General features: G+C 36.9%; 1 protein-coding gene across 2 annotated transcripts in view; it reads left to right on the forward strand.

The window, feature by feature from the left end:
* The window catches only part of LOC114494981 (CD2 associated protein), a 158717-nt gene that overhangs the window by 11477 nt on the left and 119576 nt on the right, over positions 1–27664 (forward strand). For both annotated transcript variants that reach the window (XM_036024200.1, XM_036024199.1), the window contains exon 2: positions 18318–18478. In XM_036024200.1, coding sequence (XP_035880093.1) covers positions 18318–18478 — 161 coding nt within the window. The remainder of the gene's footprint in view (positions 1–18317; positions 18479–27664) is intronic.

Consider the following 27664-nt stretch of genomic DNA (forward strand, 5'->3'; position numbering starts at 1 on the left):
GGGAGGCATTCTAATGAATAATACAAACTTTAAACATACTGAAATTTTTCCACCTAAACCAGATTAACAGAGTATTGCCTAAATGGAGTGAATTCCTGTTTCAAGTTGGTGCATGAGGTCTAACTTTCATTTTAGAAAGAAACTCTTTAATCCTTTTGGTCTGACTGATTGAGTCTCTTAAATCCCTATAGTAGAGAATCAGTGATCAGGGATATTAAGCATCTTGTTAGGTGGGTCTGCTGATTGCCTATTCCATGTTACATTTACATGCTTCTAGTAAATAGAGTGAAAGTTACCTGTTTTGCAGATGACAGACATTTCTATATATCTATAGGTTATATGTTAAACAAATTTAGACATAATTAATTTGCTTAAAAAAGTTTGTCTTAAACAACTTGAACAGTGTTGATTGAACTGTAAAATTATACCATCTTCAGTGGGTGCTGGGAAGCGAGTATACATATGTTTTTTGAAGCATGCTGAATTGATAAATTACATACCAATAAATTTGCTAGCAGCTATGTTAAAAAAAAGAAACAGGTGAAATTATTATTATTTTTTAAGATTTTATTTTTTATTTTTAGAGAGGGGGAAGGGAAGGAAAAAGAGAGGGAGTAAAATGTGTGGTTCATTCATTTCACATTGGTTCAACCAATGTGTGGTTGCCTCTCGGGTGCCCCCCTATTGGGGACCTGGCCTGCAACCCAGGTATGTGCACTGACTGAGAATCGAATCAGTGACCCTTTGGTTCACAGGCTCAATCCACTGAGCTATACCAACCAGGGCAGGTGAAATTATTTTTAATATGTTGGGCTAAAGAAAATTTATTTTAATATACAATATAAAGAGTTATTAATGAGGTAGTTTACATTTTTTCTGTTTTTGAAATATAGTGTGTATTTTATATTTATATAACGTCTCAGTTCGGCCTGTCCACAATTCAGGTGCTCAGGAGACACCTGTGGCTGCTGGTTACTAGCTGGATAGTGCTGTTTTAGAATGTAAATCTTACAGATTTGTTGTGAATCTGATGAAAGTATATATGCAAATATTTTTAAAGTATTATACTATTATAAGTTATTGTAAGGATTTGTGCAGCGTTAGGGTTTGTTAATAATAAATAATTTTTGTCCTTATTTGATTAATCCTGTATTAGATATTTAATTGGTGATAATGTATTATAACTAAATAACATCTTTTCTAATGGAAAAAATATTCATTTTAGTGGATTACATGTAATAGGTCTGCAGTTTATTTCATTCTGTTTTCTAAATATAATGTGATTTTGGCTCTTGGCCTACTAGTGTTGCTTGAATGTACAATTTGACTTTAGCAGTAAGAGAGCTGTTCTTTCAGTGTAGAATGCTTACCTTTAGAGATAAGTAAGATTAAGAGTAGTATTTCACAAATAATGTTGTTGGTAAAAAGCTCAAAAGGAAAACACAAGTAATTATTGGGGATGTGATAAGTTCTCAGAAATGACATGGGGAGAACATTTCAGAAGTCTGACAGTTTCAAACATAAAAAATTTTGCACAGACCTTTGTGATGCCATTGTTCTGGCTAAAGGATCTATATCTTTTATTGTCTATTCAGTGAGTTCTGTGTTCTGAAACAAGTTCTGAAGGACTGTTAAATAGCTATTACGTGATTTCATTCCCAGATGCTAACATTTCTACTTATTTTCAATCAGTCATATCCCACACTAATTGTTTCTTTCCCAGGAAAATAAAACAATTTTTTTTTAATCCTCACTTGAGGATATTTTTTTCACTGTTTATAGAGAGAGAGGAGAGAAACATCTATTGGTTGCCTTCCATACACACCCAGGCTGGGGATTGTATATGCCTGGGCTGGGGATTGAATGTACCTTGACTGGAGATCAAACCCACAACCTAGGTATGTGCCCTGACTGGGAATTAAACTCACAACCTTTTGGTTATGGAACAATGCTCCAACCAACTGAGTGAGCTGTACCAACCAGGGCAATTACAATTTTATCTTGTTAGTAAATATTTTGATTAAAATTTGACAGATATTTCTTTAGGTCTTTATATATCAATTAGTAAAGATGGAAGCATTCAAAATAAACAGGTGGGCAAAATCCTTGTACTCCAGTTGCTTAATCATTACTAGGGAGATTGCAGTATAGTATTGTAATATTTATTAGGTAGTACTTCTATTTACAGCATAGTTCTATGCACTTTACAGACATTATCTTCATTTAATTCTCCTGCCAAGTTATATATTTTGGGCTGCTGTTACTTTTCTTGTTTTATAGGATAGGAAACAAGCACAGAATTAGTGATCAGTACTCAATCTAGGCAGTCTTCTTTCAGTGTTGGTACTCTTAACTACTATGAAATGTGGGATGAATTCCTAACTCTTCCTGAGAGGTGTTGTTTGGATTGCAGATAATAAGCAATCTCGATTCTCTTATTCCAGCACTTCTTTTTTAGAAAATCTATTCTGTCCACATTGTAGTTGACTGTGTAATTTTCTTATTTTACTATATTGTTTATTTTTGTCTTACCCTGTTAGAATACAAACTCTAGTAGTGAAGAGAGTTTTGATTTTTCTACTTAGATATAGTCAAGTGCCCAGAACAAGTGCTTTTCAGTAGTAGCCACTCAAATATTGTTGATTTGAGTACTTGATTATACTTGTGTTAAAATAAGAAATTTAAAGTTTTAGGCAATGTGCTATCCTTTTAATGTTACAAATAGGTGTTGAGCACATACTATATGTCAGTCACTGTAATGGAGTTTGGGAATACAAAGATGAGTAAGACACAACAGCCCCCTCCCTGCTCTCAGCTCTGGCTCTGACTAGATAATGTTTTTTGGTAATTTGAATTTAACACTTCTTTGATTCTAAGAATTTAGATTATTGTTTTTTTGTGTGCATGCATTTATTTTCTCTTTTAAATTAAATTTCATTGATTATGCTATTACAATTTTCCGTCTTTGCCCCTTCCACCTAGCACCCCCTACTCTCTCAGGCACAAAGTTGTTCATGTTCATGCTCATGGGTCATGCGTATAAGTTCTTTGGCTACTCCATTTCCTATACTGTACTTTCCATCCCCGTGGTTATTCTGTAACTACCTATTCACACTTCTTAATCCCCTTACCTCTTCACTCATTCCCCCAAAACCCTCTCCCATCTGGCAGCCATCAAATGCTCTCCATATCCATGATTATTGTCTCTCTTCTTGTTGTTTGCTTAGTTTGTTTTGTAGATTCTTCTGTTGATATTATGTATTTACTGCCATTTTAGTGTCCACAATTTTTTAAATTAATTTATTTTTAGAGAGAGGGCAAGGGAAGGAGAAAGAGAGGGAGAGGAACATCAGTGTGTGGTTGCCTCTCACCTGCCCCCTACTGGGGACCTGGCCCGCAACCCAGACATGTGTCATGAGTGAGAATTGAACCAGAGACCCTTTGGTTCTCAGGCTGGCGCTCAGTCCACTGGGCTACACTAGGCAGGGCCTGTTCACAGTTTTGATCTTCTCTTTCTTAAATAAGTCCCTTTAGCATTTGATATAATAATAGTTTGCTGATGATGAACTCTGTTAGTTTTTCCTTGTCTGGGAAGCTCTTCATCTGCCCTTCTATTCTAAATGATAGTTTTGCTGGATAGAGCAGTCTTGACTGTAGGTCCCCGCTTTTCATCACTTTGAATATTTCTTTCCAATCCCTTCTAGCCTAGACTGATTCTTTTTAGAAATTAGCTGACAGTCTTATGGGAACTCCCCTGTAGTTAATTAACTTCTTTTCTCTTGCTGCTTTTAAGATTCTCTCTTTACCTTTAACCTTTTGCCTTTTAATTTTGATGTGTCTTAGAGTGGGCCTCTTTGTGTCCATCTTGTTGGGGATTATGTGCTTCCTGGACTTGCCTGTCTATTTCCTTCACCAAATTAGGACAGTTTTCTTTCATTATTTTTTCAAATAGATTTCCAGTTTCTTGCTTTTCTCCCCCGTCCTTTTGGTACCCCTATTATGCAACTGATGGACCTCTTGAAGTTGTCCCAGAGGCTGGTTATCCTATGCTCATTCTTTTGGTTTCTTTATTCTTCTGGTTGTTCTGATTGTTTGTTTGTTTGTTTGTTTGTTTGTTTTTGCTTCCTTATGGTCCATATCATTGATTTGATTCTTGGCTTCACCCACTCTCCTATTGTTTCTGTATGAATTGTTACATATTTCAACTAATGTATCCTTCATTTCTGACTGGATCTTTTTTATACTTGTTGAGGTCTTCACTAAGTTCCTTGAGCATCCTTATAATTAGTGTTTTGAACTCTGCACCTGATAGATTATCTCTATTTTTGTTTAGCTCTTTTTCTGGAATTTTGATCTGTTCTTCATTTGGGCCATGTTTCTTTGTCTCCTCATTTTGGCAGCCTCCCTGTGCTTGTTTCTGTGTATTAGGTAGAGCAGTTATGACTCCCTGTCTTGGTAGTGGCCTAATGTAGTAGGTGTCCTGTAGGGTCCAGTGGCATAGCTTCCCTTATCACCCAAGCTGGGTAGTTGAGGTGCACCCTTCATGTGGGCTGAGTATACCCTCTTACAGAGCCTTCATTGCTGTTGTCAAATCAATGGGAGGAATTTACCCGGGCCAGGCAGCTGAAAGGACTGGCTGTGACCACTGACCACTAACCTCTGCCCTCCATGGAGGATGAACCTTGTTAGGGAGAGGGTGGTGGTGCTCTGATGTGGTCTGTAACTCTCCAGTGAGAGCACAGGCTCTGGCATTTCCTAGGTAGTGCAGGTTGAGATCATCCCCCCACCTGTGTTCTGCCCAGGGCCACTTTTCATGAGATATGATACAATCTGAGATGGCTGCTACTTGTGCTGGACTTGGATATTCCCAGGTGAAGTCAAGTTGTGAATCTAGGCTGGCAGCTGCTAGTGCAGGGCCTGGGGCCACTTAGCAAGAGGTATGGAGGCTTGGGATTTACTCAGGCCAGTTGTTGCTTGTTTAATCGGATTTAGGATGTTGTGAAGCCTGCTTCAAGACTAGCCATTCATAGGGACAAGTCATATTTAACAGTTTGTGTGGGCCCGTAAGTTGGGTGGGATGGAGTCTCAGGGAATCTCCACAGTGGGGCAAACAATGTTAGCCAGGTTGTTGGAGTCCCAGATATGGCACCCACTTGCTGACTCTCTGGCTGTGTGGGAGGAGGGCTTGGAAAAAGGACAATGATCTCTGCCTGCCTTTCTGTCTGGGAGAAAGCTGTCCCCCACCCAGTCCCTGCCTTGATGCCAGAAACTTCAGTTCCTCCCTGTATGTTACTGGTGCCTTTCAAGCTACTACCCAGTGCTAGAGCTCAGAGGGAATGAGTCTGAGTAAGTCCATATGTGGGTTCTTTAAGCAGAACTACTTGGGACTCTAGAACTTTCTTTCAGGACTCATTCCCCACTGATATTTGCAGCCAGAAGTTATGGGAACTTACTTATCTTGATAGAACTGAAACCCTAGGCTCAGGGGACTATTGTGGGGCTGAGACTCCTTGCTCTCGAGATATCCCTTCCGAATTTTTATGCACCACACATGGATGTGGGACCAGCTTGTTGTGCATATCCGAACCTCATACCAGTTTCGACATGGTTTCGTTAATTCCATAGTTGTCAGATTTACATTCAGCCTGATTTCTAATAGTTCTGAGTGATGGTGGTTCTGTATTTCACTTGTAATTTTGAGGTGGGTATGCAAGGAGGAGAGCCATGTTTACCTATCTACATGTATTTATTTTTGGTGGGTGCTTAGCAACAAGGAGAAATTCAAATGATTCTGATTATTAGAGGTTATTGAAGTTGTCTGTATAACTTCATTATGTTTGTAAAGTCTACTTAGAAAGTGAGTGAAATTGTCTTTTATAACAACTTTCCATTTTTTGGTAAATTTTACATTTGTTTTTTGCTGATGTTTTGTTGTTCGTTAGCATTAAGGAATACTTAACAATGCTGGAAATTTTATTGAAGATTTAATCACCATGGGAGCATTGTGGGGTAAAACTTCATTGTTTCCAATCTTCAGATTCAGAAATTGAAGTTGGAGAGATTTTTACTTAATGTCAGACACAGGATGTGGAGAAGGCAGATCACAGTTGTATTGGTCTAATTTCAAAGCATATCTGTTTAGTTATTTCTTAAAATAACTTTGGAAGAGGAAGAATGTTGAGCTGAACAGAGCAAGTAATATTAATTGAAATGACTATCCTAAAAAATAGGAAATGTGGATAATTATCATCTAAATCCATAGTAGACATTGCTCATGTATTGGGGTAACTATTTTCTCTTAAAACTTTTCACAAATATTATGTTACACATTAGTCTTTAAAAAAAATTTTAGAAATTGATATGCGAGAGTGAGAGGGAGGGAGAGAAAGAGAGAAACATGGGTTTGTTGGTCCCCTTATTTATGCATTTATTGGTTGATTCTTGTATGTTCCCTGACCAGGGATTGAACCTGCAACTTTGGCACATTAGGACAACACTCTTCCTGGCCAGGGCTAATCTAAGATCACCTTTCAGTAACACTGCACCACTTCATATGTAATGTAGGTACCATAGAGTATTCCTAATTCCCTTTTTTCCCCCTTTATGGTATTGTTATCATTCATTCACCTATCCATATGGTATAATCACCCAATGCATGGTAACTTTTTAAATAATTATTTTAAACAATTTTTTTTTAGGTCAGTTAAGAATAAGAAAAACAAAAGATTTTGTTTCACCTTAATTTAATTCTTTGCCTTCATTCTTGTTTTATGTAGGGTTGGCCAAAGAGTTCATTTCTTTTTTTTTCCCCACGAGATGGTTCTAGTAGCACTTAGCCGTTTTTAACTTCATTTGAAACAATTTTGTTAGATTGTATTGTGACAGCTGTCATATCAGCGTGCATTTAAAAAACCGTATCAAAATTGGTGAATTTTTGTGTAGCCATTTTAGTATTGACTATGGAAGAAAATAAGCAACATTTTTAGTATATTGTGCTTTATTAGTTCAAGAAAGATGAAGACACAATTGAAATGCAAAAAATAACTTGTGCAGTGTATGGAGAAGGTGCTGTGACTGAATGTGTCAAAAGTTGTTTGTGAAGTTTCATGCTGAGATTTCTTGTTGGATGATGCTCCACAGGTGGGTAGACCAGTTGAAGTTGACAGTGATCAAATTGAGGCATTAATTTAGAACAATCAATGTCAATACTACACGAGAGATAGCTGACATACTCAGAATATCCAAATCAATAGTTATTGGTGAAAATGAAAAGTATGTCTTTTCCAGAAAAAACAAAATGGACTTTTTGGCCAACCCATAGATTTAAGTTACTTCTCCTTAAAGAACTTGTATTAACATTTATTTCGTGGCAGCTCTTCTGGCAATGAACTCTTGTTTTTGTTTGAGAAAAAGATGGATTTCCTTTCACTTCTCAAAGATAATCTGCTGGATATAGAATTCTATGTTTGAAGTTTTTTTTTTCTTTCAATACTTTAAATAGTTTAGTTTACTCCCTTCTTGCTTTAATGTGTCTGAAGAGAAAGAAGCCTGATGGAATTCTTATTCTTGTTCCTTTCAAGGTAAGATTCTCATGGATTCTTTTAAGATTTTTTCTGTCTTTGATTTTCTGCAGTTTCAATATGGTGTGCTTAGGTGTAGACTTTTCCACATTTATCCTGCTTTGTGTTCTCTGAGCTTCCTGGATATGTAGTTTGGTGTATGTTATTAATTATGGGAAAATCTCCAGCATTATTATTTCAGATAATACTTCTGCTCTATCTCCTCTTTTTTTTCATGGCATTACAGTTATGGGTATATTTATCTTTTGAAATTGTTTTACAGTTCTTAGATTTTCTGTTTTTTAAAAATGTTTTTTCTCTTTGCATTTCAGTTTGGGAAACTTCTGTTTATCTATCTTCAGTCTTACTGATTCTGTCCTTGGCATTATCCAAGAACTGCTGAGGAACCTATCACTGGCATCCTTTATTACTGTTACAGTGTTTTTGATTTCTAGTTTTTCTCGATTGGTTATTAGAGTTTCCATCTGCTTACCTTGACTACTATCTTTTTAAAATGTATTTATTGATTTTTAGAGTGAAAGAGGAAGGAAGGGAAACAGCAGTTTGTTCCACTTGTTTATGCAACCACTGGTTGGTGTACGTGCCTTGACCAGGGATCGAACCTGCAACTTTGGTGTATCATGATGATGCTCTAACCAATTGAGCTACTCTGCTAGAGTCTTACCCACTATTCTTGCATATTGTTTTTTCTGTTATCACTCCTAACACATTACTAATAGTTATTTTAAATTCCATGTCTTATTCCAAAATATGTGTTATATTTGAGTTAGTTCTGATGCTTGCTTTGTCTTTGTGTGTCATTTTTTTGCCTTTTAAGCATGATGTGTAATTTTTTTATTGAGCGTTGGATATAATGTATTAGGTAATAAAAGCTGGGGTAAATAGGTCTTTAGTGTACAGTTTTATATTAATCTGGCTAGGAGTTGTGCTTTGTTTAATATTTGCTCTAGCTGTAGGTGTCAGAAGCTTCAAATTCCTTTAGTGTTGTTTTTGTCTCTCCCACTGTATTTGGGTTTCCCTAAGAACTTTTTTTCTCAGTATCTGCATTGTGTATCTCTTTCAGCAGTAATTAACTCTTATTATACTGGAGCCCTGTTGGTGTGGTCGTAAGATGTAGGGGAATGCAAACATCATATAATCTTAGAATTGAATCTCAAGTTTTATAAGTCTTTCTTAGTACCCACCATTCCCCCTCCCCAAATGCGCACAAACACACAGACACACACACACACACACACTGGAGACAATGGTAAGAGGGACTGGAATCTGAGAAATGCCCTTTTCATAGGTGAGATAAGTAAGTCCCTGATAAGGTCTTTTCCTTGGAGAGTGGGTCTTTGTCATGGAATGCTCTGGTTCCTGGTTATTTCACAGTGATTACTTTTCCCTTCCCCTTCACCAGAACTACAAAGACATCTTCATTGACCCTTCACTGTGAGAATCTGATGGGGTTCCTGGAGGTAAAACCCCCAAGTGTATGGAGCTCTCCTAAGACTGCAGTCCCCAGAAGTTTCCCACTCTCATGATATTCCAAACTCAGCCTCCAGAAATTCACTAAAATTACCACGTAAGTGTATGTGGTAGATTGACCTTTTGTCCCCAAAATGGTAATATTTAAGTTCTAATCCTTGGTAAGTATCAGTGTGACATTATTTGGAAATAGAGTCTTTGAAGATGTAAGTAAGGATCTGAACATGACACCATCCTAGGTTTAAGATTGGTTGTAAATTCAGTGGCTGGTGTCCTTATTAAGAGTAAGGAAAAGGAGATCCAAGACAGAGATATATAAGGGGAAGTGTGTGCACATGGAGACAGAGGTTGTAATTATGCAAGCCAAGGAGTTCCAGAGATTATTGGCAGCCCGCAGAAGCCAAGGTAGAAGTGTGGAGCAATTCTTCTATTGAGTCTTCAGAAAGGTCCAACCCTGCTGGGTACCTTGATTTTGTGCTCTGGTCTCCAGAGCTATAACTGTGAGAAGAATGTCATCTTTTAAGTTACCTAGTTTGTGTTAGTTTATGACTGCTCTGGGAAACTGGTAATAGTGCTCTTCCCAGTTTATGACTCCAGTGGTTTCTACTAGAGGTGATCCAGTAGATCTTGGCTGTGACACTCTGAATATGCATGCCTGTCTCTCCATATCTTGAAGTGGTGGTTTCCCCTGTATCCTCAATTCTCTGATAGGTCCAAGGAAAGTCATTGATTTTTAGTTTGTTTAGCTTTTTCTTGTTGTAAGGGTAAGAATGACAGCTTCCTAGCTTTTTACATGTTGGCGCTGAAACTGTAAGTCAAGTTTTCTTTGTTTTGGGGGGGACTTAATGGCTTGGCATTTTTATACTCTGTAATTTGAGTGATTACCATGTGCATTCTTATCTTTTAAAAATCAAATGTTAATGGATACCTTTTTTCTTCTATACCATACAAAGATCTTAGAATGGTTTTCACTCCTGAATTTTATACTACTGCTATTTTAATCTTTATAAATTTTAACTTCCTCTATATTATTATTTAGGTTTTTAATATTGAGGTATAATTGTCACATAATATTAATTTCATTGTACAGCATGATTCAATATTTATGTATGTTGCAAAATAATCACCACAATAAGTGTAGTTAACTTTCATTACCCATATACATAGTTACACATTTTTTTCTTGTAATAAGAGTTTTAAAGTTTTACTCTTAGCAACTTTCAAATATGCAATATAGTATTAACTATAATCACGTTGCTGCATATTATTTAGTTATCATGTACCTGTTGGTCATGTGTACGTACTTGGAAAAATGTCTATTCAGATCCTCTGCCCTTTTTTTTAATAGGATTTTTTTTTTTCCTGTTGAGTTGTGAGCTCTTGATACATTTTGGATGTTAACTTCTTATCAGATAGGTGATTTGCAAATATTTTCTCCCATTTGGTAGATTACATTTTCATTTTGTTGATGGGTTTATTTGCTGTGGGGAAGCTTTTTAATTTTATAAAGTCCCACTTGTTCATTTTGCTTTTGTTGCTTTTGCTTTTGATGTCAACTCTGAAAAATCTGCCAGGACTGATGTCAAGGAGGTTACCACCTATTTTCTTATAGGTGTTTTATGGTTTCAGGTTTTACATTCAAGTCTTTAATGCATTTTGCGTTAATTTTTGTGTCACTATTTTACTCAGTGTTTGTATACCTATATATTCCACTTCTTTTACTTTTCACCTTTCTGACATTTTTCATATTGGATCTTTTACATATTGGAGCTTTGCTCAGAGGATATCCTTTACAGTTTCTTTTAGTTCTTCCCAGCTTTTGCTTGTCAGAAGTGTTTATTTTTTCTATTGTTTTTAGGGGTATATTCTCTGGTATAGTCTTTATGATTTCAAGTTATTTTCTTTCTGTACATTGAGACACTAAATCCTGTGGCTTCTCGCTTCTGTTGCTGCTGGGAGCTGATCATATGTGTCACTTTTTATGTAACTTCTCTTTTTTAACTTGCCTAAGATGTTTTACCTCTTTGTCTTTGATTTTTTGTTTGTTTGTTTGTTTTTGTAATTTGCTACTTGTAATTTACAGATTTCTTTTTGTTTAACCGCTTGGAATAGCTTAGACCTCCTGACTCCATGGATTGAATGTCATTTATCAGTTTGGTGAATTCATAGCTATTAACCTTTCAGCTATTTACCTTTTATATTCTTCTGGGACTCCAATTGAACATTTTAGACTGCCTTATCTTCTATGTCTCTTACATTCTCTTTTATATTTCCCATATGTTTGTTTTTCTCAGCTTCATTTTGGTTAGTTTCTTTTTACCTGTTTTCATTTTAGCTAGTTTTCTGTGGCTATGTCTAGTATACTTTACAAAAACTCATTTGTTGAGTTCCTAATTTTGCTTATTGTCTTCCTCAGTTTGAGAATATTTTTGTGGTTCTTTTTCTAGTGTAAATTCTCACTATGTGCAATATTTAGCTGCGTGTCAGTTTTTCAAGCAGAACTTTTATATCTAAACATGGAAATGTTATTGTTTTAAAGTCTGTATCTGATGAGTTCAGTATCTGGAGTTTATTGGAATGTTTCTTTTGTTTGTTTCTGTAGGTACTTATTTATATTTTTTTGTTACTTTACATGTCTGGTTGTCTTTTTTGTCGCTGGATGTTATAAATTTAAAAAAAATAGACACAATTTGGGGTCTAGGATATCTTTTCCTGGAGAAGATTTTGGTTACTTCTGTTTTATCTGGAACCACAATCCCACAGTCAAGATATGATGTGTCCTGAGTCATCCAAATAATATTAAACTGGACTCCAGTGCCTGTGTGCACTTGTTTAGGATCCACATTTGTGTGTATGGTCTCTCAGAGGTACTACCCTTGATAGTCCTGGGACTCCAGTCTTATACCCTGGAGTCACAGAACTTTTAAAAGTACAGTCTAGCCCCTCAGTCATGTCTTTAGACTTGGCAGTACTTCCTAGGGCAAAAGAACCACAGTATTATAATTAGCTCTCAGTTCCATTCCTCATCTGGATTTCTTTCAACTGATTCTATTATTATATTTGCAGTTTTAAATCTTTAAGAAGGTGATTTTATATTCCATCCAGATTTTTTAATTGTTTTTTTTTTCTGGGACTGTTGGTCTAAATTGTCTAAATGTTTGATCACTTTTTTGATGTCATATTGTAAAATCTATTAACATGTCACATAAACACTAAAATGTGATATATGATCAATTTGGGTTGCTTTCTTCACACTTTAAAAATAAACTGATAAGTACCTAAGTAATTAATTTAAATTTCACTTTCTCTTTCAATGATGATCACATTTGAAATGAAAGATGAGTAATCCACATACAAAAACTTTAATCTTAAATGATTGGTTTGATAAAAGGAGTGGGTCAGGTGGAAGAGCCATCAGTGATAGAGTCTGTATACTTTTATAATACTGCCGCGTTTATCAGTATGTATATATTGCCCCCATTTTTATTTAGCTATTATTTTTTTAAATTGATTTTTAGAGAGAAACATTCATTTTTGTTACACTTATTTATACATTTATTGGTTGATTAATATATGTGTCCTGACTGGTAATCGAAACCATAACCTTGGCACATCAGGATGACTCTCTAACCAGACCAGTGCAACATTTATTTCTTCACCTTAGGCAAATACTCCATGCAAATCCCTTTTCTTAATTTAGTAAGACACAGTTGTTTTAAGTGGTGGAGTATTGTTAATTTACTTTCTAACATGCCAGTTTTCAATGAAAGAGTGATTTTTTTGAGTTTTTAAAATATGGAATGTGCCAATTCTTGGAATGATGATCTGCACATAGTTGTGTACCAAACTCTAGTATTAAATAAGATCTTACTTAAACAGTTTTAACTTTTCAGTTACATAAGATCTGGTGGCTATAGTTTTTTTAGTAACTTATTTTTATATATGTATATGTAGAAAAGTGCTACAGTATGGGTTAGCATTTATAAGACTGCCCTCATTTCTGACACCCGCAGAGTTTGGGGGTTCCGAGAACTACCCTAATGTTCGATAACTTACTAGAAGGACTCAGGGAACTCACTGAAAGCAGTCATACTCTTGGCTATGGTTTCTTATGGTAATAGGATACACATTAAAATCAGCTAAGGGAAGCAAAGCATGGGGCAGAGTCCAGGAAGGTTCCAGGCCTAGAGCTTCCTGTGGTCTTCTCCCCAGAATCATGGGCAGTATTAACTCCACCTGATAATGATATGTAGCATTATGCAGAGTATTGCCAACCAGGGAAGCTCACCTGAGCCTTAGTGTCCAGTTTTACTGAGAAGATATAGTTGACCACCCTTGTGACTGCTCTTTAGTCTCCAGCCCCTATAGAGGTAGAACGGATATTGCATGGCCCAAAGCCTTCAACATAGCTGCATTGTTAGAATGTTTGGTGCAGTTTCCAGGTGAACAAAGATACCTTTTTCAATAAGTCATTGAAATTAAGCCAATTAATTACCCCGCAGTGGCCTCTAAGTGTTCAAGTGAATGGAAGAATAGCAGTCTTTCACTTTAAATCCAAAGCCTTTAGAAATGATTGAGCTTAGTAAGGAAGGCATGTTGAACCAAAATACACCAAAAGTTAGGTCTCTTGCTCCAGTTAGCCAAGTTGTGAATGCAAAGGGAAAGTTCTTGAAGGAAATTAAAATTGTTTGTCCAGCGAACACAAATGATAGAAAGTGAAACAGTCTTATTGCTGATATGGACAAAGTTTTAGTGATCTGGATACAAGATCAAACCAGCCATAACATTCCTTTAACCCAAAGCCTAATTCAGAATAAGTGCCTAACTCTTCATTTCTGTGAAGGCTGAGGGAGGTGAGGAAGCTGCAGAAGAAAAGTTTGATGCTAGCAGAGGTTCATGAGGTTTAAGGAAAGAAGCCATCTTCATAACATAAAAGTGCAAGGTGAAGCAGCAAATGATGATGTAGAAGCTTCAGCAAAGTGTCCACAAATTTAGCTAAGATAATTAATGAAGATTGGTTATATAAACACCAGATTTTCAATGTACATGAAATAACCTTGTATTGGAAGATGATGCTGTCTAGGACTTTAATAGCTAGAGAGAGAGGGTAAGTCAGTGCCTGGCTTCAAATGATCGGCTGGTTGTCTTGTTAGGGGCTAAAGCAGCTGGTGACTTTAAGTTGAAGTCAGTGCTCATTTACTATGAAAATTCTAGAGCCTTAAGATTATGCTAAATCTACTCTGCCTGTGCTCTACAAAAGGAACAACAAAGCCTGGATGACAGCATACCTATTTACAACAATGTTACTGAATATTTTCAGCCCATTGTGCAGACTTACTACTCAGAAAAACAGATTCCTTTTCAACTATTACTGCTTATTGAGAATGCTCCTCGTCACCCAAGCCTGGAGATGTAAAAGGAGATTAATGTTTTCATGCCTGCCAATACAATGTTCATCCTGTAGCCAGTGAGTGAAGAAGTAATTTTGACTTTTAAGTCTTATTATTTAAGAAATACATTTTGGAAGACTATGGCTGCCATAGATAGTAATTCCTCTGATGGAACTGGGCAAAATAAATTGAAAATCTGGAAATAATTCATGATTTTAGATATCATTAAGAACATTCTTGATTCATGGGAAGAGGTCAAAATAAGAACATTAACATGAGTTTGGAAGAAATTGATTACAACTAATGTGGGTGACTGAGGGGTTCAAGACTTCAGTGGAGGAAGTAACTACCAAGGTGGTGGAAATAGTAAGACAACTAGAATTAGAAGTGGAGCCTGTATATGTGAAAGAAGTTTTATGGGAAAAATGCTATCAAACAGCATTGCAATGTATATAAAAATCATTCATGAAAGGAAGACTCAATTGATATGGCAAACTTCATTGTTGTCTTACTAATTTGTATCACTTGTTTTATTGTAGTATTGTCTTTTTGCAGTGGTCTGGAACTGAACCTGCAATGTCTTTTTAAAAAAGACTTTAATTCATTTTTAAAGAGGGGGAAGGGAGGGAGACAGGGAGAGAAACATTGATGTGAGAGAGAAACACTGATTAGTGAACTCTCAAATGAGCCCTGACTGGGACTGAACTCACAGCCCAGACGTGTACCATGACCAGGAATTGAACCGGCGACCCTTGCTTTGTGGGACAACACTCAAACCAACTGAGCCACACTGGTAAGGGCTGAAATTGCAATATCTTTGATGCATGCCTATAAATTTCTTGAGGATTCAAATTTGCACATGTTTAAATTTTTAAAAATTTTGAAATAATGTAGAAATTTTAGAAGTACAGTATAAAGAATTTTTTCCTGTGCCTGGCTGGCATAGCTCAGTGGATTGAGTGTGGGCTGCGAACCAAAGTATCGCAGGTTCAATTCCCAGTCAGGGTACATGCCGGAGTTGCAGGCCATGGCCCCTAGCAACCACACATTGATGTCTCTCTCCCTCCCTCCCTCCCTCCCTCCCTCTCTCTCTCTCTCTCTCTCTTTTTCTCCCTCCCTTCCCTCTCTAAAAAGAAATAAATAAAAAATAATTTTTTTCCTGACTAGGATCTTTCTTCACAATATTTTAGTGTGTAATTTCTAAAAACCAGGACCTTTTCCTACTTAATCATAATTCAACCATAAAATTTAAGAAATATTTATGCATGTGTGGACTTAATGGTTTCTTTAGTCAATGGAGTATAGTCAGTTTCTAGTGTTATTTATTTTGGTGCTGAGGGTTTCCTGATAGGGCCAGCAGGAGCCTTTTAATTTTATCCCTCCCTCCCTCCCTCCCTCCCTCACTTGATTCCTCACCCAAAGACATGCTTAGAGAAGGGAAGGGAAGGAGAGAGAAGAGGAGAGAAACATTGATTGGTCACCTCTCGTGCTCACCCTGACCAGGGATTGAACCTGTAACTTAGGCAGACTGGGCATTGAACCCGTGGCCTTTCCATTTATGGAATGACAATCCAACCTGCTGAGCTATACCAGCCAGAGCAGTAGGAGCCTTTCAATATCACTTCTCCGTGTCCTTTGGCATCACCTCATCTTTGAGAACTTCCTTGCTTTGTGACACAACACTATATTCCAGGCTTATTTTGTACTTTTCCTGCGTTAACCCTGGAATTGCCTGTATTTCCAAAGATTTCTGGTTCCTTTTAGTAAAAAGCTGATTGGGAACTCTGTTTATGTTGATAGGACTTAGAGTTTTATTTTACAGTTAGCAGGTGGGGAACTGCCCATAGCTCTGGAGACCTTTAAATTCTGAAAATCAGTAGTCATTTCTCTAAGAAACCAGCTCTCATTCTTAGTAGCTGTACTGGTTTCCCCAAATTGTGTGTGCACGTGTGTGTATATATGTGATTAACCCTTTAATTTTTTTGCCTTAGGAGAAAAGTGCCTGCCTACTTAGCATTATTGTCTTAGAGCTATTGTGGTTGATAATTGGTGTCAACTCTTCCATATGGAGATTAATTTCCCTATTTTCAGCTTTACATTTCCCATGAGCCCTCCTGTTGTGAATTTCTGGTCTTTCTGTGGTTCTGCACAGCAGTTTGGCATCTCTTTTAGTTCTCTGGGCTTCCTGTTCCTCGCTTTATCAGTTACGGATCCATTTTCACAAATTTATTATTAAAAAATTCTCACTGGCTTCCTTCTGAGGTTGGGATGTTTTCAGCTGCAGATAGAAATACGGAGTAAAATATACTCAAAAGTTAAGATAAAGTTACTTCTGTAACAAGAAATCTAAAGGTATTGTAATTCTTGGGTTGGTTAATTTAGCAAAGATCCAGGTCATTTTTATCTTCTCTTTCATCCTAATCATACCTGCTCTTTATCTTGTCTCAAATAATTGTAGCAGTTTTGGGCATTACATTCTCATCAAAGAACATCCAAAGTCTGCAGGATTTAAGGTCAAATAAAACCTTTCCAGAACTCTTGCTCAGAATCCATCCATCACATGCATATTTGAAAACCCATCAGAGTATGTGTGTATAAATTATTATAAGTCAACTATCTTTAGACTTTTGCCTCTTTGACTAGCAACATTAGGTATCCTGGGATGTACTTATTCATAGTCTGCATTTAAGCATGATTCCCCAAGTTAACAAGATGATCAAGTAAGTAAGATGACTTAATTGTACATTACTATTTGAGAAATACTGGCCTTGACTAGACCTGTTGGGTCTGAGAGAGGTCTCACTTGTAAAACTTCAGCGAGAAAGGAAGGAGGGGGAGTCAGTATGGGAATGTCTGTTGGTTTGGTAACCAACAGTGTCTGCCCATATTCCCTTTCCTTTTTTTTTTGGTTGTAGGTTTTGCATATGTATAATCTTTTTTCTCTTATTCTTATGGGAGGAAGAAGGATGAATTGGAGGTATGGCTAGTGTGCCATCAGAATAGTTATTACTGTTATTACTTTTATTGAACATGTAAAATATTAATGGTATGTATAAATCATGTCCTATAATCTCAAATCTTGTACTTAAAGGAAGCAAAATATATATCCTTATAAACATTTATTTTAAGGTGTATTCTTTTTGTATTGTTCTGTAACAGTATTGTCACAAAACAATATGCATTTATTATCTCACTGATTTTGTGGTTTAGCAATCTGAGCATGGCCAGCTGGGTGCTCTGCAAGGCTGCAGTCAAGGATCCAATCCATGGGGAATCCTTCCATGAGGAAGGATCCAAGCTGACATGGTTGTTGGCATCATTCAGTTCCCTGTGGGCCTCAGTGTTTTGCTGGCTGTCAATTGTAGACCTCCCTCAGGTACTTGCATGTGGCCCTCTCCATAGGCCAGCTCACAATATGGCAGTTTGCATCTTCAAAGTCAGCAAATGAGTTGCCAGAACATGGACATTATAATCTTGTCATCACATACAGTCCATCATGTTTGTCACATTCTGTTGGTTAGAAGTCAGGTACAGGTCATGTTCACATTCATGAAAAGGGAATTACACAAGGACATGACTATCAAGAGATGAGATCATGGGGACCAGAGTTCTGCCCCCGTAACACAAAGGGTATAATATCTGACTATAAGAACAACTGATGACGTGCATTATACATTGTATTGAGCCTTCTACTTAAAACTTGTACAGTGCTTTATACCAAGGTAGTCAAGAAATTTGCTTATGTAGCCAAATATTTTAAATCGTTGAGGAAATTCTTGATATTTTTGTATAATATTATTGTTGCTAAACAGGTTCCTAAGTTTAGTAATATGATTAATAGTATTATGAGTTAAATTTTAATTTGTTTTGTTTTCAGTTGACTATATTGTGGAGTTTGACTATGATGCTGTACATGATGATGAATTAACTATTCGAGTTGGGAATATCATCAGGAATGTGAAAAAACTACAGGAGGAAGGATGGCTAGAAGGAGAACTAAATGGAAAAAGAGGAATGTTTCCTGATAATTTTGTTAAGGTAAGTATTTTCAGTTAAATTTCTAGCTGTTGCCTCATGGGATTTAATCTTAACATTTTATCTTAATGTTATTTATGTATATAACTAAATGTTCTAGATAAATTTTTACCATGCAGAATTTAAAAAACTAGAGGTCTAGGTACTTCTGTACTTTATGTCATTGTTTCTTGGTGTCCTTGTAAGTGACAACATTGTGTTTGTATATATCTGTATATATCTACCTGTCTATCTATATTTTTAAATAAGTAATTAGTTGTTTGCATTTGAAGAGGACTTCAAGTCTTGCTGTGAAATTCTCATTTGAGGCTTCAAAAGTCTTGTGAAGTAGTTAGGGTAATGATAGCTTTCTTTTAAATATAGTGACATATAGACTGAGAGGTTAAATGGTTTACCCACTGTCAGATAGCTAATAAAACACAAAATCTGAGCAGAAATCCAGGATTGTTGCCTCTACTTAAGTTTTATTGTATCTAGTTGCTTTTCAGCATTGCATTAGTTAATCTATCAGAATAACAGTTACTCTTCAACTATAACCAAACATTCCTTTTTAGTAAACATTCTACTCACCTGTGCCAGAAAACAATCAAATCTATTACAAACTAATAAAATTAGTAATCCTTTAAGAGAAGGGAAAAAAGTAAAGGATATCTCGATATTTATACTTCACTTATAATTGTCTTATATTCTCTATTAAGTTTCTTACACCCAACCACATCCCTGGCTTCATTAAATTATGGGTTCTTCTGGGAAGGCGAAAGTGTGTGTCTGATTTGCTTGTCCAACTTGTAGAATAGTTGTTAAGTAAATATTTGTTCCCTGAATAACTTTGTGTTTGTTTTATGTTTTAGTTGTGGTTTTAACTCTAAATATGAATGCATACTTTACTCTGTTAATTGGTTTTAGAGAAGATGGACTACCTACCATTTCCCTAACTACATTTTCTGTCTTGAAACAACTGAGAAAAGCTGTAGTAGGCAATTGAACTTATGGGGGAAGGTCACTTTTGTTTTTATGTTTTGTTTTTCACTTTTGATTTTGTTTTTTGTTTTATAAATTGACTTACTTCTTATCACCTAAAATGATATGTAATGCAGAGACTGTGGGAATTGGAGTAGAAAAACTGGATTTAAACATAGTTAAGTTCCAGCTTTGCCCTTTGCTGGTGGTGTGATATAGGGCAAATCATATAATTTCTATTTTCTTTGTAAAATGTTGTATTGATGGTATATATAGAGTAAGCCATGACATTGGTCTCTCATTTCTCTCTCTCTTTTTTTTAATGGAAAGTGGCTTTTCAAGAGAAAATATAGTTGACCATTAAACAACACAAGGGTTAGGGATGCTGATTTCCCTGTGTAGTTGAAAATTTGTATGTAATTGATTGCCCCAGAACTTTACTGCTAATAACCTACTGTTGACTAGAAGCATTATTGATAACATGAACAGTCGATTAACTCATGTTTTATATGTTACATGTATTCTTATAATAAAGTAAGTGAAACAAGAAAAAAGCAAACAAAATATAACCAGAGTCATTGAAATTAAGAACAATATAACAATAGCCAGAGGAGAGGGGGGAGAGGACTGTGGGAAGAAGGGTTTTCAGGAACTACTATAAAGGGCCCATGGATAAAACCAAGGGGGAGGGCGGGAGAAAGGGAGGGAGGTGGGTTTGAATAGGGTGGGCAAGAGTGGTGGGGAGAAAATGCAGACAACTGTAATTGAACAACAATAAAGTAATTTAAATTGAAAAAAAGAAAATGTTATTATAGAAATTGCTGTGGCTGGTGTGGCTCAGTTGGTGGGAGTGTTAATCTTACAGCCAAAGGTTATGGGTTTGGTTCCTGATCAGAACACATACCTAGGTTGCAGGTTCCATCTTTGGTCTAGGTGTATACCATCCCCAGTCTGGGTGTGTGCAGGAGGCAACTGAATGATGTTTGTTTGTTTCTTTTTTTTTTTAAGAGATTTTTTTTTTAATAGAGCAAGGGGAAAGGAGGGAGAAAGAGAGGGAGAACAGAACAAAACATCGATGTGAGAAAGAAACATTGAGTGGCTGCCTCATATGCATCCCCACTGGGGACCAAACCTGCAACCCAGACATTTACTCTGATGAGGAATCAACTGGGGATCCTTCACTTAGTGGAACAACACCCAACCAACTGAGCCACACGAGTCAGGGCTATGTTTTTTTCTCACACTGATGTGTCTCTTCCTTCTTCTCTCTCTAAAAGCCATGAAAAAGTGTCATTGGGTGAGGATTAAAATAAAGAAAGGAAAATACTACAAAAATCATAAGAGAAAATGTATTTACAGTATTTATTGAAAAATTGTGTCTTAAGTGGGCTGGCAAAGTTCAAATGTGTGTTATTCAAGGGTCAATGAATATTGAAGTAATACAACATTGGTTAAAAAATAAATAAAACAGGTTTGTATACAGTTCTAATTATGTGTTCATGTATAGTCCCAGCACTGGAAATGACCTATCATGGGACTCAATTTTGAAATGTGTTTTATTTTTCTTTTTTGTTACAACTGATAGTAGAACTTGAGTGTAATGAACTGCCTGCTAATACAGAATACATTTTGAGTGTGCTAGGTATTAGAGGGAAGCTCAGTCTGAGATTAAAAATAAGTCACAGAATTAGAGTCAGGATGTCAGTATGAACTCATGTTTAGTTTAAAATATATATAGGTACATACACAAATAATTATGTATGTGTGTGTTCTATATGCATTAGTACACATACATATATTTCTGAGCTCTTTCTCCTTAGAAGGTCTAGAAGCAGTGGCACAGTAGTAGATAGACACCCAGTGCTCAGATCTTGATTTCTAAATATCATTTTCCAATAAAAGGAAGGAGGACTCCTTAGAGAAATGGCTGATTTTGCGGCTGGAGCAAGGAAAATACAAGATGACATCAGAGTACCTAGTAGTGCCATAAAGTAAGGAGGTGCTCAAAATAACAAAATGATGGGCTCATGTCAAAGGAACATAGGAGCCAACCTGAAAGAGCTCCCAATGTCCAGAGCTAGAACAATTTGAGCAACGAAATAACCTAGTATTTGATTACTACCCAAAGTAGAACATAAATATACATGAGTCCATGCTGATATAGATGGCTGAGTAAATAAATAAATGTTGAAGGGATAAATTAATACAGAATTATTCTAAAGATTTGTAGATACTTTTTCCCATATCCTACCCCTCAACATTTGCCCCCTTCAGAAGTGGGCTGGACTACAGAATAGACGGAGGGAAAAGACAGTGACTTCACAATGGAGTAACTTGGCAAATACTACTTTAAACAAGTGATAAAGACTAACATTATCAGTTAAGATTTATGTTGATAACATGTATCCCCTTCACCTCTGTGGTATTTATTCCCCTAAATTCATAATCCCATTCTAAGTTTGAGGGAAAAATCAGACAAACCTAAATTGGAGAACATTTTTCAAAATACCTGACCAGTACTCTTTAAAAATTTCAAGGTCATGAAAAATAAGACTAGAAACTGGAATTGACCAGAGGAGACTAAGGATTCATGATGACCAAATGCTTTGTGGTATCCTGGAGAGGATTCTGGAATGGGAAAACAATATTAGTAGAAAAACAAATGAAATCTGTATAAAGTCAGTAGTTCAGTTAATAGTAATAATTTGCTTTAACACTTCAGATATATATGTGAAGATTCAAAGGAAAGTTGTAATTTATAATAATTCATTGTGTATTTGAAAATAAGCATTTCAGGGGAACATTAGGTACATTCGTTACTTTGTAAATCGGACTATGGAGTGAATTGTAGAACTAGTTCCCTATAGAAAATTCACATCCCTGTTACTGTTCTGGCTACCTGTACTAAAGAGCAGTGATACTCAGATTGGGCAGGAAGGTGGGTAGAAAGATCAAATCATTTTTGCAGCCTGTAATAGACATTAAATTTGTTTTGTGACAAACACGTCCATTTTAGTGTCCCTTTGCAATATTAGCTCATCTTTCCATTATTTAAAAAATACTTTATAAAGAATATAGAACAAGGATACATGAACTTAATGTATAGAACATCATTATTTTGTCATTTTTTTTCTTCAGCGTTACTTTATAATAGACAGGACATTGTAGATAATATTGATTTCTTTGTTGCCTTCTTATTTCTCTCTCCCCCAACTGCCTGTATTCTGAATTTGTATGTTATCTCTTCTGATACATAGTTGTATACAGATTTACCTGAGACTTCAGTGTGGGTACCTAATATAGTCATTTCTGCTACAGTGTATTTTGTAACACTAGATAGTTCAAAAGTGATTGGTAAATACAGGTATGAGGTCAGGTAACTGGGAAAGTTGTGTTAGTTTATTTTCTAGGTAAGGAGAATTGTGATGAAGAGTGTAGAATTACAGTGATAGCAAAGAAGGGATAGGCTCTCAGCTTGTCTGTCTGTCTGTTTGTTTAAATGATTATCTATACTTGGGTATTTTCCTTAAAGTTACAGTCTTAGTACCATTGGACTCTTAACGCCTGGTGCTCACCTCCATTTCCGTCTGCACTGTCTCAGCATCCACAAATCAGCATTTCCACTTTATTATTTTCATGCATTTTTAAAAGATTTTATTTTATTTATTGTTTTAGGGAGAAAGGGAGAGAGAATGAGGGAGAGAACCCAGGCATGTGCCCTGACTGGGAATGGAACCAGTGATCCCTTGCTTTGCAGGCCAGCACTCAGTCCACTGAACCACACCAGCCAGGGCTATTTTTATGCACTTGCTATATCCCAAGGAATCCATTGTCATGACTGCTTGGACGGTCCTAAGTTATTGTCCATCTTCTGAGATTCCAATTACTGTTACTTATTTATTTTCATTTTTAGTGCTCAGGTTCTAAAGTTGTATAGGTTTAGACTGGTCTGCTCCAAACCCAACTTTTTATACAATTATTAGTATTTTTAGTGTTTGATTTAGAAGTTTCACATAATCAATGGTATTTTGGCGTGTGTGTGTGTGTGTGTGTGTGTGTTCAGATCATCAGATGTTTAGGAAGGCACGGGTAGTTTTATGGTAGAAATTCCTTTAGAACTAGTTAATTACTTACTATTTTTTTAAAACAGTTGTGTTATATTCTGTTGTATGTCTCTACCATATTTTATGAATACTGAGGGCTATTTCCCAATTTTTAGCTATTAAAAACAATGCTGCTATTAACATTCTTTTGTAGGATATTACATGTAGTAGGGAATTTGCTGTATCCTAGAGTATGTAGATATTCATCTGTACTAAATATTGTCATATTTCTCAATATGTAATTATACCAGTTTTTTAAAAGATTTTATTTATTTATTTTTAGAGCAGGAAGGGAGGGAGAAAGGGAGAGAGAGAGAAACATCAATGTGTGGTTGCTGGGGGCCATGGCCTGCAACCCAGGCATGTGCCCTGACTGGGAATCAAACCTGCAATGCTTTGGTTCGCAGCCCACACTCAATCCACTGAGCTATGCCAGCCAGGGGTAATTATACCAATTTAAACTTCTACCAGTAGGAGAGGAACAGGGAGCCTACTCTTACAGATCTATAATAGTATCCACCATTTTTCAGGGTTTTGTTTTACTAATGAAGTTAGACGTCTTTTCACATTTATTGACATTTAAGTTTGTTTTCCTGTGCATAGTTTGTTCATATAGATCTGTCCATTTTTCTGTTGAGTTCTTGCTCTTTTTCTCAATTTGCTGTAGTTCTTAATGCTGTAGTAGTAGTATAAATACTAATCCTTTGTTGTCTTTCTGCTTATGTGTCTTTTATCCTTCATAAACACTTTTTGTGACTTGTCTAACTATAACTTGGGAACAGAGAAGGCTTAAAAATACTCCTTTTTGTTTATTTTAAAGTTTTGATTTTCAATCTGAGACTTTTATCAGTTTTGCTTTCTGTTTTGTTCACATATGATTTGGGCACTAACTTCATTTTTTCCATGTACAAAGTTACCAAATAATTTACCTTTACCTCACTGATTTATAGTATTTAAGAATTAAGTCAAAATTGAGAAGAAAGGGGGCAATCTCTGGGACTGGATAAAAAGGGAACAGGAATAGACATCTGGTGAAAATGGAGGTGTAGGAAGACACACTGTGCCTCCTCGCACAACCAAGATAAGGACAACAACAATTTATAAACAAAATAACAACCAGAACCAACAGAAAATTGAACTGTATGGAAGTCCAGCAACCAAGGAGTTAAAATATACACGTTCATCCAGACTGGTATAGGAGGGGCAGAGCGGCGTTGCAGCAAAAAAGCAGTGGCTGGTGGACCCCGGGGGCACAAGATGGCAGAGGGCTAACCCTGGGTGCCCAGTCAGCGGCTGGCAGACCCTGGGCACTGGGTGGCAGTGGGCAGACCCAGCGAGGCGGTGGATTGTGTAGTGGGGCACAGCACACAAGGCGGCTGACCGGGGGTCCCACATCTGCTCGGAAATGAACCCGGCGAAATTGGGGAGCCAGACAGACCACACAACCCAGGGCGCCAGTTTGGGGAAGTGAAGCCTCAAGGCGCCGATTAAGAACACCAATGGGGGTTGGGGTGGGGGGACTCCCAGCCTCATAGGAGAGTTCGTTGGAGAGACCCACAGGGTCCTAGAACGTGCACAAGCCCACCAACACGAGGATCAGCACCGGAAGGGCCCAGTTTGCTTGGGGGAAGCAGCGGAAAGGACTGAGTTCCCACAGAGAGTGGAGCAGGCACCATTGTTCCCTCTCAGAGCCCTCCCCCACATACCACACCAGCAACTGTCATCACAAACCAGCAACTGGGTTGACCAGCCCCAGTGAACACCTGAGGCTCCACCCCTCACTATGTAACAGGTGTGTCAAGATGAAAAAAATGGCCCAAATGAAAGAACAGATCAAAGCCCCAGAAAAAATACAACTAAGCTATCAAGAGATAGCCAGCCTATCAAATGCACAGTTCAAAGCACTGGTGATCAGGATGCTCACAGAATTGGTTGAATTTGGTCGCAAATTAGATGAAAAAATGAAGGCTACAATAAGTGAAATGAAGGAAAATGCACAGGGAACCAATAGTGATGGAAAGGAAACTGGGACTCAGATCAATGAAATGGACCAAAAGGAAGAAAGAAACAACCAAACAGAAAAGAATGAAGAAACAATTCAAAAAAATGAGAAGAGGTTTAGGAACCTCCAGGATATCTTTAAACGTTCCAACATCCGAATTATAGGGGTGCCAGAAGGAGAAAAGGAAGAGCAACAAGTGGAAAAGTTATTTGAACAAATAATAAAGGAGAACTACCCCAATCTGGCAAAGGAAATAGACTTCCAGGAAGCTCAGAGAGTCCCAAAGAAGTTGGACCCAAGGAGGAACACACCAAGGCACACTATAATTACATTAGCCAAGATTAAAATGAAGGAGAGAATCCTAGAAGCAGCAAGAGATAAGGAGACAGTTACCTACAAAGGAGTTCCCATCAGACTGTCAGCTGATTTCTCAAAAGAAAACTTGCAGGCAAGAAGGGGCTGGAAAGAAGTATTCCAACTCATGAAAAGTAAGGACCTGCACATTCAAGATTGCTCTATCCAGCAAAGCTTTCATTTAGAATGGAAGGGCATATAAAGTGCTTCTCAGATAAGGTCAAGTTAAAGGAGTTCGTCATAATTAAGCCCTTATTATATGAAAGGTTAAAGGGACTTATCTAAGAAAAAGAAGATAAAAAACACATATAGTAAAATGACAGCAAACTCACAATTATTAACAACCATACTTAAAACAAAAACAAACTAAGCAAAGAACTAGAACAGGAACAGAATCACAGAAATGGAGATCACATGCAGGGTTATCAGCAGGGAGTGGGTTCGTGGGGAGAATGGGGGAAAAGGTATAGGGAATAAGAAGCATAAATGGTACATAGAAAACGGGGAGCGTAAGAATAGTATGGGAAATGTAGAAGCTAAAGAACTTATATGACACATGGACATGAACTAAAGGGGGGGAATGTGGGTGAGAGAGGGTGTGCAGGGTGGAGGGAAGTGAAGTGGGGAAAATGGGACAGCTGTAATAGTATAATCAATACAATATATTTTTTAAATGTTAAAAAAGGAACAGGAATAGACATACTAATTTTACTTGCGAGTATACAACAGTTAACAGTTGACAATATGATAATTATAACAGTGAGGGGATTTTTGGTCTGTGCTGTGGGGGTGGTTGGTGCTTTGAGGGGTGTGGTGCAGGAACAAGGAAATTACTTTGATATTCCAAAGGTATTTTATCAGGTGTGTTATCTTAGGTGGGAAAAGACAACAGACAGGCCCAGTTAAGGTGAAGATTGACCTTTGTTAAGGAAAAACAATGCTCTAGGATGTGACTACCCACATCAACTCCTTTTAGTTAGAAAGTTTTCTATGTGGTTGCTTTAGTTCTCTGAGCTTGTAAGACCAGCACGTAGGCCTCACCTGAGCTTGTCAGGTTAAGTATGTGGCCCATTTTTTAATCTTTTGTGCACACTAGAGATTTTTATGAGATTCCAGCAAGGCAGATTTAAGGGAGCCTTTATGATCAATTGCTATTCTCGTTGTGTTCGTATAAATGATTAGGCCAAGTTGAAACTAAATTTGCCCTGGCTGGTGTGGCTCTGCGGGTTGAGCATCAGGCTATAAACTGAAAGGTTGCCAGTTCATTTCCCAGTCAGGGCATATGCCTGGGTTGTGGGCCAGATCCCCACTTGGGGGCAGGTGAGAGGCAACCATTCGATGTTTCTTTCCCTCTCTTTCTCCCTCCCTTCCCCTCTAAGGAAAAAAAATTGAGAAGAAAAATATTTATTGTACCTCTCTACATTCTCAACTTCAATGTTTGGGACTAAAGTAGAGAGTCAAATGCCTTATTTGTTGTTATAAACTTTGAGATTCAATATCAGTGTCTGTTGATATTTGGCACTATGCCATTGGACTTGCTGCTTTGTAATTGAGATATTAAACAAAGTAAGCACTCCAATAAATAATTGCTTAGTAATTAACTATGAAATGTTTTTGTTAGTGTGCGAAGAGTACTTCCCTCATCTTAATTTATTAGGGGAGATGACAGCATGGAAAAAGGAGGATAAATTGTAATGCCTTATATGGCTGAATGTCAAATGTGTGGTAAAAATGATGGGTGTTAAAGGATCTTAGAAAAATATTCAGAAA

This window comes from Phyllostomus discolor, chromosome 4, assembly GCF_004126475.2.
Source record: "Phyllostomus discolor isolate MPI-MPIP mPhyDis1 chromosome 4, mPhyDis1.pri.v3, whole genome shotgun sequence".
NCBI classification, from domain to species: domain Eukaryota; kingdom Metazoa; phylum Chordata; class Mammalia; order Chiroptera; family Phyllostomidae; genus Phyllostomus; species Phyllostomus discolor.